The sequence below is a fragment of the Diospyros lotus genome, chromosome 3 (assembly GCF_014633365.1).
Source record: "Diospyros lotus cultivar Yz01 chromosome 3, ASM1463336v1, whole genome shotgun sequence".
Lineage (NCBI taxonomy): Eukaryota > Viridiplantae > Streptophyta > Magnoliopsida > Ericales > Ebenaceae > Diospyros > Diospyros lotus.
This window is the reverse complement of record NC_068340.1, coordinates 5,393,715-5,408,674: the sequence shown is the minus strand read 5'-3', so window position 1 is coordinate 5,408,674 and position 14,960 is coordinate 5,393,715. Positions and strand designations below refer to the sequence as shown.

The following is a 14,960-nucleotide window of genomic DNA, read 5'->3' as shown; positions in this document are numbered from 1 at the left end:
TTTTTTTTTTTTTTACTTTTATTCGGTTTAATTGGTTCGATTTATATGGTTATGATTTGGGTTTAGGTTTTTCGAGTTAATTGGTCAGTTTGGTTTGGGTTTATTTTTCGATTTGATTTAATCGATTAATGAATTTCAATCAATTTAATAATTAAATTAACCTTTTTACACCCTTATTTATTTGGATAAAGGTAAGTTTATTAAATTTTTATATATTTTATGCATTCATTTTAGTTAAACGTAAGTTAGAGATGTCACGCTAACACTTTTACTTAATTTTATAAAATAACAATATGATTTAATATTTCTGAGCTTACATAACCTATACTACTTGTATACTACTTTTATCTTATATGAATGATTAATCATCCTTAATATTTTTAGTACTTATTATAATTAGACTAAATTTTAAAGGTGTTAAGGCAATTTATTAAATATTTAAATAAAGAGTAAATTTCAATAAAGTCCCAATGATTTGGACACGATCAAATAGATATTTTTGTTCTTATATTTTTATATTTTTTTGTTGTAATCAGTTAAATTTTTCATTATTTCAATTATAATTATGGATTATATATTTTCAAGTCAATTACACATTTTATCAAAATTTAGTTAGAGAGTGGAATACACATGTTGAAATAACAAATAATCTTTGTTATCGACTGCAATCTTAGTTGTAGCTTTTTTTCTTAAGTGGGCGATAATGATTCGGATGCAAATGGTGGAGAAGAAAATAAGTTAGGATGAAGAGGATTTGCAAAGAGTGAAGAATTGTCAAAGATGGTGGCTAATAATGAGGCTGGGTGGACAATGTGGCATTATAAGAAGTAGTCGGCGACAAGGCAAAGGAGGTGGCCGGCAATAAGTACCAAGGATAAAGGAGGAGATGTAGGCTAACAGGTATAGCAAAAGTTAAAGATAATTGTTGGTTATGGAGGAGGAAAACTAGTAATAAAAAGGCATCAACGATGGCTAAAGTTGTAGAGGTTGTCATCAATAGTGGTGGAAAGGCAAAAAAGCCATAAGTTGGGGAAGACAAACTTGTTTGGCTTTGTATAATCAATGGCATCTCACACTTAAGGAGGTGTGAATTTAGTGTTTATAAATTTTAAAAAATTATTGAAGCTTCCAAAGATAAATAACAAAACAATGAATTGTAAGCTAAAAAATTGAAAAACCAAGAATGCAAGAGATACAAAGATTTAGAGTGGTTCAACTCAATCTAACCTACTCCATTACTCTAGCTCTTCAGCAGAGATTTCAAAATCCATTATAATATTTTATTTTGCCAAGTAGACTTTCTAATAAAACTGCTAGTAATTTACAACCTCCTACTTATAGTCGAGTAGCCTCTCTAGCACAACCACTAGGAATTACAACACAATTACAAAGAGAATAATTTAAGAGTTGACACTCTCAGTTACAAAGATTTCTCTATAATATGCAATAAGGCTTTAAATAAGATATTACAAAAAATAAATAGTATTGATTGAGAGTAAAATTGAAAGTATAAGCACTAATGAAAAAATAATCATTTGTAAGTTTATGTCACTTTATCTCCATTCATTAGCCTCTCTATTGCATCATTGCGCTAGTATTTATAGGATTGTTCCGAACTTGAATTAACTAGCTGTTATTTGAAGCCATTAGAGATATTTAAACACTACAAAAACTAGCAGTTAAACATGTCAGAGAAGAACCTATCAAGAGTTTACCAAATGGTCGACAATTTTCTTTAAGAAATTTGAAAACAACTTTTGGTTTTGGGCAAACAATTGACTTTTAAAGAAAAATGATCGACTATTTTGACAATAAGTTGACATTATAAAGTGACGATCAATATTTTTTGAACTTATGTGAAAAGTACAAAGTGTGGAAAATTATTTGGTTGGCAATTCATAAGAACGGTCGATAGTTTTTACATAACCCATTCATCTAAGACTAAAAATGGTAGACTCTTTTTCAACTAATTTTCACCTAATAAGGTTTAAAATAATAACTCATTTTCAACTGATTTTCACTTAAAACTTAAAACTATCAACACTTTAAAAAAATTGTTGACTCTTTTTTAATTTGTTTTTCTAAAATATTTTTCCTTCGTGTTGAAAAAGTGTTTATGCTTTGAAAATATTTTGACACTCTAAATCATTTAACTTCAAAATAAATTTTCTTAAAGAGCATAATATTATCTTTTAATTTAAACTTCATGGGACAAAACATTTTATTTTCATTTTAAAAAATATTTTATCCTTTGGCATGATATGGAATTTGCATTTTCAATTTTCAAAAATAAAATATATTTCATTTTCAAGTGTCGAATATATATAAAAAAAATTATCATTAAAAGTAAAATAATAAAACCAGTTGAAGAGACAATAGATTGCTGCAATTGAAGAAGAAAATGGACGGTCAAAGGCACCACCAATTGAGAAGATTATGATTGGAGAAGACGAAGCAAAAGGTCTTGTCGACGGGATAATATCAAATGTCAGTCAAGATGATTGAAGAAGGCATGAGAACGGTCACAATTATCGAAAACGGTGACTAATGTAGTTGATGGTGATTGTGAGAGGTTAATAACAATTGATGACATTGAACAAACCTTCTCATCCATCCTCTACACTTGTCACCAGGCATTTCCTTTGCCTTCTTATTAGTTGTTTCTTGTCCTACCACATTTTGCCCACCTAATTTTGTTGCCGGCCACCATTTTTGTCAATCCCTCACCCATTGCAAATCTCGTTCATCCTAACCCATTTTATTCTCTATCCTTTACATTCTAATTATCGTTGTCCAATGAAGGAAAAAACTATACCAAAGATACTGGTTGACAATTGGGGTTTGCACACGCGTGAGCGCTCTAAGTCAATTATGGTGAAATGTGCAATTGATTCAAAAATATATGATCTAAACATATAATTGAAATAATAAAAAATTTGAATAATTATAACAAAAAAATGTAAAAATACATGATTAAAATATAAGTTTAACCACCTGAACACTTATATGTAGACTTATGAGTTTGTTTAATTTAAGCATTTAATGCCTATATAATTTATTTTTAAAAAAAATTAGTTACAATGTATTTAATATATTTTATTTTTAAATACAAAATATAATAATTACATATTATTTTTAATAATAATAGGTTTCTAAAATCATAAAAAGTGCGTGAAAGCTCTTAAATTATAATACTTTAAATACAATATATATATATATATGAATATTATGTGAAAAAAGGGGAAATTATGTGTGTATAACTCAAAGTGGGAAGGACAGGTGGCAGAACTGCGAGCGGTGAAACAAACACCATACAAAGAAACAGAGAGATTGGCATAAGAGGAGATGATGATGATGATAGAGGGCTGGCGAAGAACAGTTGAAGGAAAAGGAGGAAATGGAAGCCGCGCTCTCTTCCACAACCCTACTACCACTGAGACCCCTCCGCCCACATTCTCTGTCCTCTTCCCCACCTCCACTATCTCTCTCCACCTCCAGAACGACTAGAAGCAGAAGATTATCAAGCGATTCTTGGCAAAAGGGCTTGGCATCCCCCGCCGCTTTGCCTAGGAGACTGAGCGTTTCTGCCAGTTCTCAAGCCGCCCCTGCTTCCGCCGAGGCTCCTTCCATCTCCTCCGTGCCCTCTCAGATGAAGGCTTGGGTCTACGGAGAATACGGCGGCGTTGATGTTCTCAAGTTGGAGTCCGATGTTTCGGTGCCTCCGGTGAAGGATGACCAGGTGTTGGTTAAGGTTGCTGCGGCTGCTCTCAACCCTGTTGATTTCAAGAGGAGGCTCGGTAAATTCAAGGCCACCGACTCGCCTCTCCCGGTAACTTTCTCGTCTTTTTCCACTTCAGTTCTTGTTCATTTTAGTTGCAATGGATATGGAATCGGTATTCTTATTAGCTCTGATACTTCCTAGGTAATAAGTTAGGGTGCTGTGTTTGCTTATTACATTAGGAATTGGGCTTGAATTGACCCGGTCTCTTGTGAGATACAGTTTCAAGCTGGCTCAATTCTAGAAGGATTGATGTGACCGCTGAAAGTTCTGAGAGTAATTTGGGTGCAAAGCTGGAAAAATGTATCATCAGTGAGAAGGATATATGGAAAAGAAACGGGAAATTATCTTTGATTCATACTGTTTTTGCTGACACATTACACATTATGTTGGAATAGATGGCCTATCAACCAACCTTTGTGCAGTTGAATTTTTAAGTTGTTTCAAATTTTGATAAATCTATTTTGTCAACACTTTCATTTTTGAACTGGAAGAAATAAAGGTTGGTCCACAAGTGACATTGGTGTCCTCAATGGTTGATTTTGTCCGAAATTAATTAAAAAAATAAAGGTTCTTTTCCCAACATATTGGCATCAAGGTATGAGTGAAAAGTGCATCAAGAGTTACCAGTCTTACAACCCATTCTTCTGTTGGCTACTTAAGTGGCCAAAGTTCAGCATTCCGAGGTTACTAGTTCATTTGATGGGCTTGTTTGGTTACAGACGGTTCCGGGCTATGATGTTGCCGGTGTGGTGGTCAAGGTTGGCAGCCAGGTAAAGGGCCTAAAGGAAGGAGATGAAGTATATGGGAACATAAATGAGAAAGCACTGGAAGGACCTAAACAGTTCGGCTCTTTAGCTCAATACACTGCAGTCGAGGAGAAGTTACTGGCTCTTAAACCCAAGAATATTGATTTTGCTCAGGCTGCTGGTCTTCCGCTTGCAATTCAGACCGCCTATGAAGGGCTTGAAAGGTCTCGGTTTTCAGCAGGGAAATCTGTCCTTGTTTTGGGGGGTGCTGGTGGAGTGGGATCCCTCGTAATCCAGGTAAACTTCTATTTGTGGTTTGGTTCTTATGCATCATGAGATAATAAGAAAAGAAACCAATGATATGACCACAAAGAATTACAGGTAACTATTCGTATTTCTACATTTTTTTTGTATCAGATTTTGTTTAATATTGGCTTCAACATCCTTCTCTTTGCCAAGTCTAGTGTAGTTATATTATTCTACTTAGAAAAAAACCGAGGGTCAGATGACCAACAAGGTCATAACAGGGTTAGTTGCCAGTTAATTATGCTAAGGCAATTTCAAGTACTCATTCATGACTTGGGTCTTGCAGTTATTAGACATATTAAGCCATTTTCATGTATTTCACGATTGTGGCAGCTGGCAAAACATGTATTTGGTGCTTCAAGGGTTGCAGCAACTTCCAGCACCGGAAAGTTGGAAGTGCTGAAGAGCCTGGGTGCCGATTTGGCTATTGATTACACCAAAGAAAATTTTGAAGACCTGCCTGAGAAATTTGATGTGGTCTATGACACAGTTGGTAAGAATGTCTCTACTGGTTGCCCATTTTGTCACAGCAGTAACAATCTTTGTGGAAAACAAAGACATTAGTTGCTCTTACACAACTCTGTGATTTGAGATATCTTCCCTTGCTGCACGCTTGTCCGCGATCTGATTCCTTGTGTGTAGTTGACGAAAACTTTTGTATTTCTCGTTGCATTACAACAGGGCAGGGAGATAGGGCGGTGAAGGTGGTGAAGGAAGGCGGCAGCGTAGTGGTTCTAACCGGAGCTGTCACGCCACCGGGCTTCAGATTTGTGGTCACTGCAGATGGAGCTATCCTGAAAAAACTAAACCCATTCCTAGAAAGTGGGAAGGTGAAGCCAGTGGTGGATTCCAAGGGTCCCTTCCCGTTTGCTAAGGTGGTTGAGGCTTTCTCTTACGTGGAAACCAGCCGAGCTACCGGAAAGGTAGTTGTCCATCCAATTCCATGAGAAGTCATCGCCTAATCTGGCTCTGTAAACAGCTGTTCAAAGTATGTTGTTATTCGAGGCCATTAGTTAAGTGTTTTGATCTATAATAAAGTCAAGTCAAATGAGATTTTATAAAACTTTTCTCGTATCCCCTTGTGCATTAAAGCTTCGTCCAAGCTAATACTTATATGTGACACAAGCTGCTAGCAGGTGACTTGTAGAGGAATTTTTGGATTTGTGATCTACTTACTGAAGGAAGTATTGTAAGAAAGGGCAATGGTAGATAGTAAATGATCAAAAAAAGGTTTGAGGTGTGACGGCGTCACCTAAGGATAATTTTTACCCCTCAAATGGTGTAAAAGACAAAAATAGTTATCTTCTTAAGATATAATAAGTTCTTTAAAAAATAAGTATGCACTCACGGTTTTGAGAACAAAGAGTTATGGTGCACGGAAATATCTTATAGGTGCCATTTCTCCGTTTTCGAAATATTTCGGAAACGTTTTTTATTCCCGTTTCGAATTCTATTCATGTCTATTTTTTTAAAAAAATGTTCATTTTCACGTTTCCGATAACGTTTTTCGTTTCCATTTTCGTGCAACATAGACAAAGAGATCAATAAATAATGAACAGAAGAATCTAATAAACAATAATAGTAAGAATGAGTTGATATAGTTGAATGTTTCATCTCTCAAGAGTACAGAGAGAGAGATTGTGTTTGTAAGTAAATAATGATATTGTTAGAGAAGAAATTGGTAATAGGAAGATAAAATAGAAGATTAATTCAAATGGAAGGGCAAAGAATAGGATAAGATAAGAACTAAAGATTAGTTGGCCTTTCAAATCCGAAGACTAAGTCAATACTAGTCCTTTCATGTAAGATAAAAATAAAATAATTTAAAAAAAAATACAAAATGTTATAATGTGTGTAATAGTTCAGTGATAGGGTAAATTCTTGATTTTGCCTTACATTAACTAAATCTCATGTATGCAAATCTACGTCTTTTCATAATTTTTATAAGTCCATAAATATATAATAATAAATATAACAACAAAAGAAAAGTTTTATAAGCTAATAAAGTGAGATTAAAAACATTAAAAAATCATTTGAAATATCACTTACTTTACAATAGAAAGCACCTTAGAAGAATATAGTTTTGCATATGCTTGGTGGGGGTTTTGATCATAGGCCCCATTTGTTACAATTTAATTAGAGAAATTATAACTTCTAGCTTCTCAAATTATAGTTTCTAAAACTTAGAATAAGTTGTGAATCTATTTGTTGCATTTTCTCAGAAATTGTAGTTAAACAGTTATAGTATTTGATACCATAAGCTGTAAAATAACTTATTTTTGTATAATTATCTATAATACCCTTAATAGTTATAGAATGATAATTTAAAAATTAATTAGTGTATATATATAAGTTTCAAGTGTTATAGAAAAATTAATTAGTGTATAGAGAGAGAGGGAGATAGTGAAAGAGAATAAGAGATCTAAAAATGAAGATAGAGGTGGAGAAGAGAGACGCTTGATTGTGTGGACAAGAGAGTAATTCTTTGTTAAAAATAGGGCTAAAATTGTTACAAAAATGTGACTGTTTAATCAAAAGTTATAGAAATTGAGGTACCCTAACTTTAAAAAAGTCAATTTCTACTAATTCTAAAAGTTAGTAGAAGCTATAAACTAGAATTCTACGAACTAAAATAAATATTACATTCACTTTTTAAAATTAAAAATTAAAAATTATAACTTTAAGGTGCAACAAACAAGCCCACAGCGTTGACCGTTGGCAAGATTATTAAGTGGGGCGAGGGCTAGGAATGGAAAGGCAAGGCACTCGCATGCGGCCTTGGTAATAGTGGCCGGCCACGTGACTCAACGGGCGTTAAAAATTAAAGAAATATCAATAGGGTTGACTAAGGTTCTTAGGAGGGGGCTATCTCAATGTGACCTTCAGCTATATCAATGGGCTATGTGAGATATGAGCCAATCATTAAATTAGGATCAAATCAGGTTTTAAGATAAACAAAAATAAATATATAAAATAAAGTTTCATTAGTTAAATAAATAAAAAAATCATTTTTAATTATAAAAAACAAAAAAAAGGATAAATTTCATCTAATTTTTTATTTTAAGTAAACTTTTAATTTTAAATTTTTTCAATAATAACATTATACTATTATTTAGTTTAATTATGGACGATCGTTCGGCCTCATTACTTATGTAGGTTGCACGAAAATAAAAAAAAATGATATAAAAAAAATAATGAAATGATATCTTTTAAAATATAAAAAATAAAAACATATTAAAAATCAGTAACTAAACAAAATATAGGGATATATTTGTAAATATAAATTTTAATATAAAAAATTATAAAAAATAATTATTCAATCTAAAAACAAACATAAATTTTGATCAAATCTCATCTCTAATCTCTTCGAATCCAATATTTTTCAATATTACGAAGCAATCCCAAAATATTTTTTAAATTATAAAAGCAACGCAGAGACGTTTTTTTGTATTTCTCAACGCTTCAATATAAAAAAAGTTTTAGAAATATTAGAATGACACTCTCAAGGCGTTTTCATGAATCATAATTAGGTATTATTGTTAAAATAAGATGGCACAAGTTAATATGTAATGGATTAGAGAGTGAATTTGTACCCAAATTGGTCTCTCTCTTGTGGTGTTTAGAGTTTCTTGTGACTTACTTGCTTTTATTAGAGCACCTTTGAAATATTTTTAATATCTCCGTAGTAAAAATGTTTTGGAGATCTATGAGGCTTAATTTTGTTGCTCAAATACTTCAATTATTCATAAATATTTACACCCTACATGTACTTTTAAAGATATTTTTAAATCACAGAAAAATTTCTTTAAAATAGTCCAAACAATAATGCACAGACAAATTGAGTAAAAAGGTAAACTATAAAAAAGTATAATAAGGGATTTTATCAAGGGACAGATAAATATTCAGAGTCTGGACCACAAAAATTAAATAAAGTTTAGACTAAAAATAATTGACTTTTATAAATAATATAATATAATTATATTAAAGTATGGTATGGATAAAAGATCTTAACTCAACCACATTATTTTAAATATTTTATCGGTACATTAACATCATTTTAATATTCAAATTCTCTTAAGAATAAAATTTTAATGAATGGCAACCCAATATTCGTTCTTGTCTTATTTTTTGTGTTCGTATTTTTGATTATGTCAAGAGAGATAAATTATAAATTGGACCTTTGACTCTTACACAGAGCGAGAATTGAACTCGTAATTTATTAGATTGATACCAATATATTATTTTTCCGATCCTTCGACTTATATCTTGAAGACACTAATAAGGTATTTTCGATCATATTATAAGAGTTTTTTATATTTTTAAATTTATTTGGTCGATAGCAATTATTATTATTAAAATAAAGAAATGGGAAATCGTTGTCGGCGTTAGGAAACACCTCCCTGGGTTGATTTGGGGGGGGGGGGGGGGTGTGTCCAGACGCTCATTGGACTGGACTTCATCTTCATCCTCATCATGACGAGATCGGTTGACTTAACCCGTGGGGACGCCGGCGGGCCACATCGATCTCCACCTTTACTGATTGTCCATTTCCACCAAAGCTCATCCTCCACCGTTGGATCATCGTCCTCAGGAACGTACGTCTATAAATAAATATATAGACCCCATGTCTCCCCATTGTCGCATCCAACATTCATTATTCACATTTGTGTTTGGTACTGTCAGCAGCAGCTGATTAATCTTATTTTTTTCCGCAACACTGCTGTTGCTTGAATCCAGAATTCTCCGCGGCAACAGGAGAAAAGGTACGTCCGCATTCTGCTTTTTCCACAAAAGTTTCATGCCTTTTCCGAGATCCAACTGCTCCGTTATGAGCAAATTAAGGAATTGATTCATTGTTTTGCTTCGGTTTCAGGATTCGACTAATCAAGCTTTCTTCCAATTGAATTTTGTATGAGTCTTTTGTCTTGGTAATTGCGTTGATCTCCGGTTGAATTTTTCCGTCGTTATGATGCGTTCGTCGAGTGGATGATCGAGCGAGTGTTTCCAGAAGGAATTGTAGCTCCTAACGGAAATTTAGATCGGCTTTTAATCTTCTTGTTGGATTTTGTGAAATTTGCAGGCGACTACATCGGGAAATGGCGACAGATTCGTGCGAGGACGCCATTACTGGACTTCAGAAGCTCCTTAGGTCTCTCTCTCTCTCTCTCTCTTGAGAGAATTGTTTAGTTCCGCAATTACGCCGTTATTGCTGTCCTGTCCTGTCCTCTCATTTTTTCCATTTTGAGCAGTCATCCAATGAGTTTGGACGACCCGCGCTGGACATAAATCATTTTAAGTTTGGACGTCACCATGTGTTAATGCGCAATTATTGTAGCCTAAAATGGATGTTCGTTATCCTCTTTCTTCAATTATCATTTTCTAAATCTTTGCAGTGAGAAGGGAGACCTCGACGACATCGCCGCCGCAAAGATCAAGCAATTAACGGCGGAGCTAGAGGCAATCGCTCCCAAACAATTCAACGCGGTGGAGAGGATCAAAACCGGCTTCGCTCACTTCAAGAAAGAGAAATACGAGTACGTACGTAAGAGTCAGTCAGTTGAGATGTGCTTTTAATAATTACTCTGCCCTTCAAAATTCTCCTAATTTTAGTTAATTCCGGTCTTATGCTCCTACCTAGACCGCCCCTATACCTGCTTTAGAATCATACAAATATTTTTCTTATGAATCCAGAAGAGAAAATTAGTAAGATCTCTGTAATAACAAACATGGATTCTGCTACATCAGCTGGGGGTACAATACAATACGTACGTAAGCCATTTTCATGTATTTCCCTTTAAAATGGGGGCGAAAAAGATAAAAAAAAGAAATTCTGAAAATACATTCAAAATCTTTTCTAAAAGGAGTCATTACTTTTCAAAAAATGCTATTAGTACATTATGGCTTATATCTTACACTATATAATATAGTTAAAATATCCCTTATCTAAAATGGTAAGGTGCCGTAAGTTGCATGAATAAAATATCCTTTATCTAAGGCGATATCTAAAATGGTAAGGTGCCGTAAGTCGCATGAATAAAATATCCTTTATCTAAGGCGGTGAAGTGGCACGAGACGATGAGATGAGGCGGTGAGATGTGTAAAATATTTTTGTTATTTATAATGTATTATATAATTCAAAATATAGCCCAAAAAGTATATGATACTTACTTTTCATCCCAACTTTTCAGCCCATTGCTTTTCTTCACTGGCGGCAACAACTAATCGTACGTTTGGAAGTTGGAACTGAAGTCTTTGAATTACGCAAAAAAATAAAAAGAACTTATATGAAAGATATATTCATTTGGTTGGCTTAAAAAATAATAAGAAAACACATAAATTTGTCAAGAAAGTTGACTTTCCTTTTTTACATTTATACATCAACAAAAGTATACATGGGTATAAGTAATTTTACTTTCTGTTTTCATAAAAAGTTCTAGCTTATATTTTTATTTTTGATCAGTAGTTTTATTAGGTATCTGATCAAAACGCCATGAAATTGGGTTATGGTGCTGATTATAATTAGACCACCATTTTATAGCAAAGGACAACACTTGTAACCAGTACATTTAAATTGCCAGGATACATATTTGGGTTATTTTGTGCTGTAACTAATTGAGTTTCCGTGGTTGCATCTTATTCTTTTTTCAGGAAAAATCCTGCGTTGTATGGTGAACTTGCTAAAGGCCAGAGCCCCAAGGTCAGTCAGCTACGGAGGACATTTGCGTCCTTATATTCTTTATTGTTTAGAGCAACAGAAGAAATTGGTAATAAGAAATATTCAATTGGTTCAGAAATCACAGTAATTGTTTGTTTTTCTAAAATTAATCTGTAACTCTTCTGATGTCCCAATAACATTGGCAAATGGCAACTGAAAGTTCGGGAGACTTTACACCTCTAAAAAGTTCCCTACCGTAGTTGAACAGAAATATGCCTGAAAAAGAATGGAAGTGAATAATCTTTGGAAAGATCACTGATAAAATTCCGAATAGTTTTATATATCAAAACAAGCATTAGTGGTTATAATTTCATGTTAGGGTCAGACAACAATTGGATTTACTTTGAATTCAAAAAATGCAGACAATGAATCACAATACATAAGTGAAAAAGAGGTTTTTGAGGACGGATATTAATTTGTTGTTAATTTTTGCAGTTTTTGGTTTTTGCCTGCTCTGACTCCCGGGTCTGTCCTTCACACATCCTGAATTTCCAACCAGGGGAAGCCTTTATGGTCCGAAACATTGCCAGCATGGTCCCTCCATATGACCAGGTTTTCTGAAAATCACCCCTAATTAATGACCTTAAAGTTCAATGCTTATTATTATTTATGCTCAATGCATGAAGCTTTTTGTTGTAAATATTGGATCGTTTTCTTTATTTTCGTTTGACATGAAACAACTGATTCTACAAGGCATGCTAAGATCCCTGTTAGAGCCTTTTAATCAGTATTTGGTCGCATGTCAATTGTTTCAAATTATAATATTACTGTTTGATTGACTTGATTCATTATCAATTGCAGACAAAATATTCTGGCGTGGGGGCGGCTATTGAATATGCAGTATTGCATCTGGAGGTGACTTTTACATCACTGGTTTTGATACTCAAAACTTTATTTGGCTAGTCTTGTTGGTTCTTTAGTAGTGGTGGCTCCATTAGTAATGGGAGCTTTTGTTCTGGAGGCAACAGGATGAAGTTCAATCACTCATTAGACCAACCCCACACGATAATCTTCGGTGCATCTAAATTCTGATACCCCTGCTCTCTCACACGCCCACAAGAAAGCTGAATTTATTGAAAGTTATGAAAATGAAAAAGCAATTGACTTTCGTCACAGAAGGGCATCTTGGTGCGATATGTCTTTATCTTTCGATCTTTTGATGATAATAGGCCCATATATAACACATTAGCATGATTGTGCATAAGCTGATATTTTTTTTTAGGAAAGAAAATTTTAGTAACAAGAATAAGATTATTATGTTTATAAAAGAAGGGTTTGAATTATAAAAACAGTTTTTTGCAAAGTAAAAATAACGTTACCAACACAAACGGTCACTGGAACACCCTTTCTTTATTTATATATCACAATATTCTTTCTCAAAACTAAAAAGAGATGTCGGTTCTTTACTTTCTAGGAGAAAACTAATTAGTTTAGCTGCTTGTAATCCAGTTTGATGCCTGTGGTCTTGAACAAGTAAATAGCATTATATATAAATATATATATATATAGAGAGAGAGAGAGAGAGAGAGAGACCAATTTAATTAAATGTACATTGTTCTGATTATTTTCAATTAGATCTGATAAAAGAACATATATATAATGCAGGTGGAGAATATTCTGGTAATTGGGCACAGTCGTTGTGGAGGGATAAAGCACCTCATGCATATTCCAGATGATTGCACAACTGCCAGGTATTATCCTTTAAAACTTAGTTCAAGTAAGATGAAGGTTTTGTGATTGTTGTATCGAAATATGCAGACGTCAAAAGTATTGATTAGAATATAATAATAACATAATGGACTAACAGTCATTTGAGTTACCAGTGGCAGTGATTTTATTGACGATTGGGTCAAAACCTGTTTACCCGCAAAAGACAAGGTGAGAAGGGAGTGTAACAGCTTGGACATCGATGAACAGTGCACCAATTGTGAGAAGGCAAGTCTCCAACTTCCAAATTCTTGTGTATACTACTCATCACTATCAAACTGAAATTTAAATTTTATATTTGTTCTTATCAAAAAATTAATTAAATTAAATGGAGAGTAAGTATATACAAGAATTTCCCCCTTCTCTTTTCTACCCAACCCAAGTCCCATAACAAGATATGATATGATACAAAAAATTAAGGATCCATTTGGTTTTCAAGAATTTTTTTGATAATATATTTTATTTAGTTTCCAATATTTTGATTAAAAAATAAATAAATATGTTTAATCATAAATATTTTACATCAAAATGTAAAAAATGACTTATCAAAAAATTTTGACAAATCATTCTTGTTTTGAGACCAAAACTTAAACCTTATAGGGAAGTACATTTACATACAAAAGGTTGTTAGATTTTTTTAACATTTAACTTTTTTAACAAAAATATTTTAAAATAAGATAAAAATATTATTTTGCATAAAATAGTTTTATTGCGTATTCTTTTTAACATTATATATTTTTGAGGAACAAAAAATTTGTTAAATAATATGTAAAATATATTGTTTTAATATTTATATTTTAGCTGGCATTGGTAATTTGAGGGTAAGTTATACTATTTCTATTTTTTTTAAATGCAAGTCGAACATGAAAAAATAAGATTAATAAATATGATTTTTTAACATAAAATATTTTATATTAAAATGAACAGAGTATATAATTTAGCAGAATGTCAAAATTCACCTTCATTTGTTAAAAACACAACATCTAACATATTCTAGCGCAGATTTCTGTAAATTTTCAGATTAAATATTTATATACTTTGACGAGGCAAACAAATGTCATAGCATAGTATTAGTATCAAATATAGCAATCATATATCATAACTAATAAGACATCATGGTGTCAAATTAATGCTTCTTTTGCAAAGAACACTTCAACATATTCAAGAAGCATTTTGTATGTTCTATTTAATCATAACATGAATGCAGGAAGCTGTGAATGTCTCGCTGAAAAATCTGTTGACATATCCATTTGTGAGGGAGCGCGTGGCGAAAAAACCCCTATCCGTAAAGGGAGGGCACTATGACTTTGTTAAGGGCTCTTTTGAGCTGTTGGAGTCTTGATCTTGATTTCGGCGTTCATACTTTATAATATGGTTTCAAATTCTCCATTTGATGATGTTAATTATAATTAGTTCTGTTTGAATAATCTCGGATGGGATATGAAATGTTGTAATTTTAAGTCAAGTTTAATCAATGTTAAATGCCCAGCTAAACCCTAAATTGATGAACATTTCATTGTCAAACTAACTCCCACGGTGGCTCTTGAAAATTAAGGGCTTTGTTTTGATTTTGCTGTCAGTATTTATGTTTTTATTTTTTGATTGTTATCTTCAATTGAAACAATTAACCTAAATTTTTGGAGCAAAAGGTGAAATTCCTCATCTTGGAGGCTCCCGCAGTCCAGCCCCAAGATTTCTACAGGAG

The 14,960-nt window shown here is 33.0% G+C and overlaps 2 protein-coding genes across 2 annotated transcripts; both read left to right on the top strand.

Annotated features, from left to right (window-relative positions):
• The first annotated feature begins 3,349 nt into the window (after window positions 1-3,349).
• Window positions 3,350-5,907, top strand: LOC127796215 (2-methylene-furan-3-one reductase). The gene is made up of 4 exons (XM_052328244.1): window positions 3,350-3,829; window positions 4,501-4,824; window positions 5,167-5,326; window positions 5,515-5,907. The coding sequence occupies exons 1-4, from the start codon at window positions 3,398-3,400 to the stop codon at window positions 5,778-5,780; spliced, it is 1,182 nt and encodes a 393-aa protein (XP_052184204.1). The 5' UTR covers window positions 3,350-3,397; the 3' UTR covers window positions 5,781-5,907.
• Window positions 5,908-9,464: 3,557 nt separating this feature from the next.
• LOC127797081 (carbonic anhydrase 2-like) lies at window positions 9,465-14,823 on the top strand. The gene is made up of 10 exons (XM_052329595.1): window positions 9,465-9,596; window positions 9,707-9,761; window positions 9,914-9,982; window positions 10,227-10,367; window positions 11,482-11,530; window positions 11,984-12,100; window positions 12,350-12,403; window positions 13,154-13,239; window positions 13,372-13,483; window positions 14,463-14,823. The coding sequence occupies exons 2-10, from the start codon at window positions 9,745-9,747 to the stop codon at window positions 14,595-14,597; spliced, it is 780 nt and encodes a 259-aa protein (XP_052185555.1). The 5' UTR covers window positions 9,465-9,596; window positions 9,707-9,744; the 3' UTR covers window positions 14,598-14,823.
• The last annotated feature ends 137 nt before the right edge of the window (window positions 14,824-14,960 follow it).

What these genes read in the sequence shown, in the direction of transcription:
- LOC127796215 (XM_052328244.1), top strand. Translation starts at nt 3,398, where the DNA reads ATGGAAGCCGCGCTCTCTTCCACAACCCTACTACCACTGAGACCCCTC. An exon ending in TGGGATCCCTCGTAATCCAG is followed by an intron (nt 4,825 to 5,166) that starts GTAAACTTCTAT and finishes CGATTGTGGCAG; the next exon opens with CTGGCAAAACATGTATTTGG. An exon ending in TGTGGTCTATGACACAGTTG is followed by an intron (nt 5,327 to 5,514) that starts GTAAGAATGTCT and finishes GCATTACAACAG; the next exon opens with GGCAGGGAGATAGGGCGGTG.
- LOC127797081 (XM_052329595.1), top strand. An exon ending in TTCAAGAAAGAGAAATACGA is followed by an intron (nt 10,368 to 11,481) that starts GTACGTACGTAA and finishes TTCTTTTTTCAG; the next exon opens with GAAAAATCCTGCGTTGTATG. An exon ending in ATGCAGTATTGCATCTGGAG is followed by an intron (nt 12,404 to 13,153) that starts GTGACTTTTACA and finishes TATATAATGCAG; the next exon opens with GTGGAGAATATTCTGGTAAT.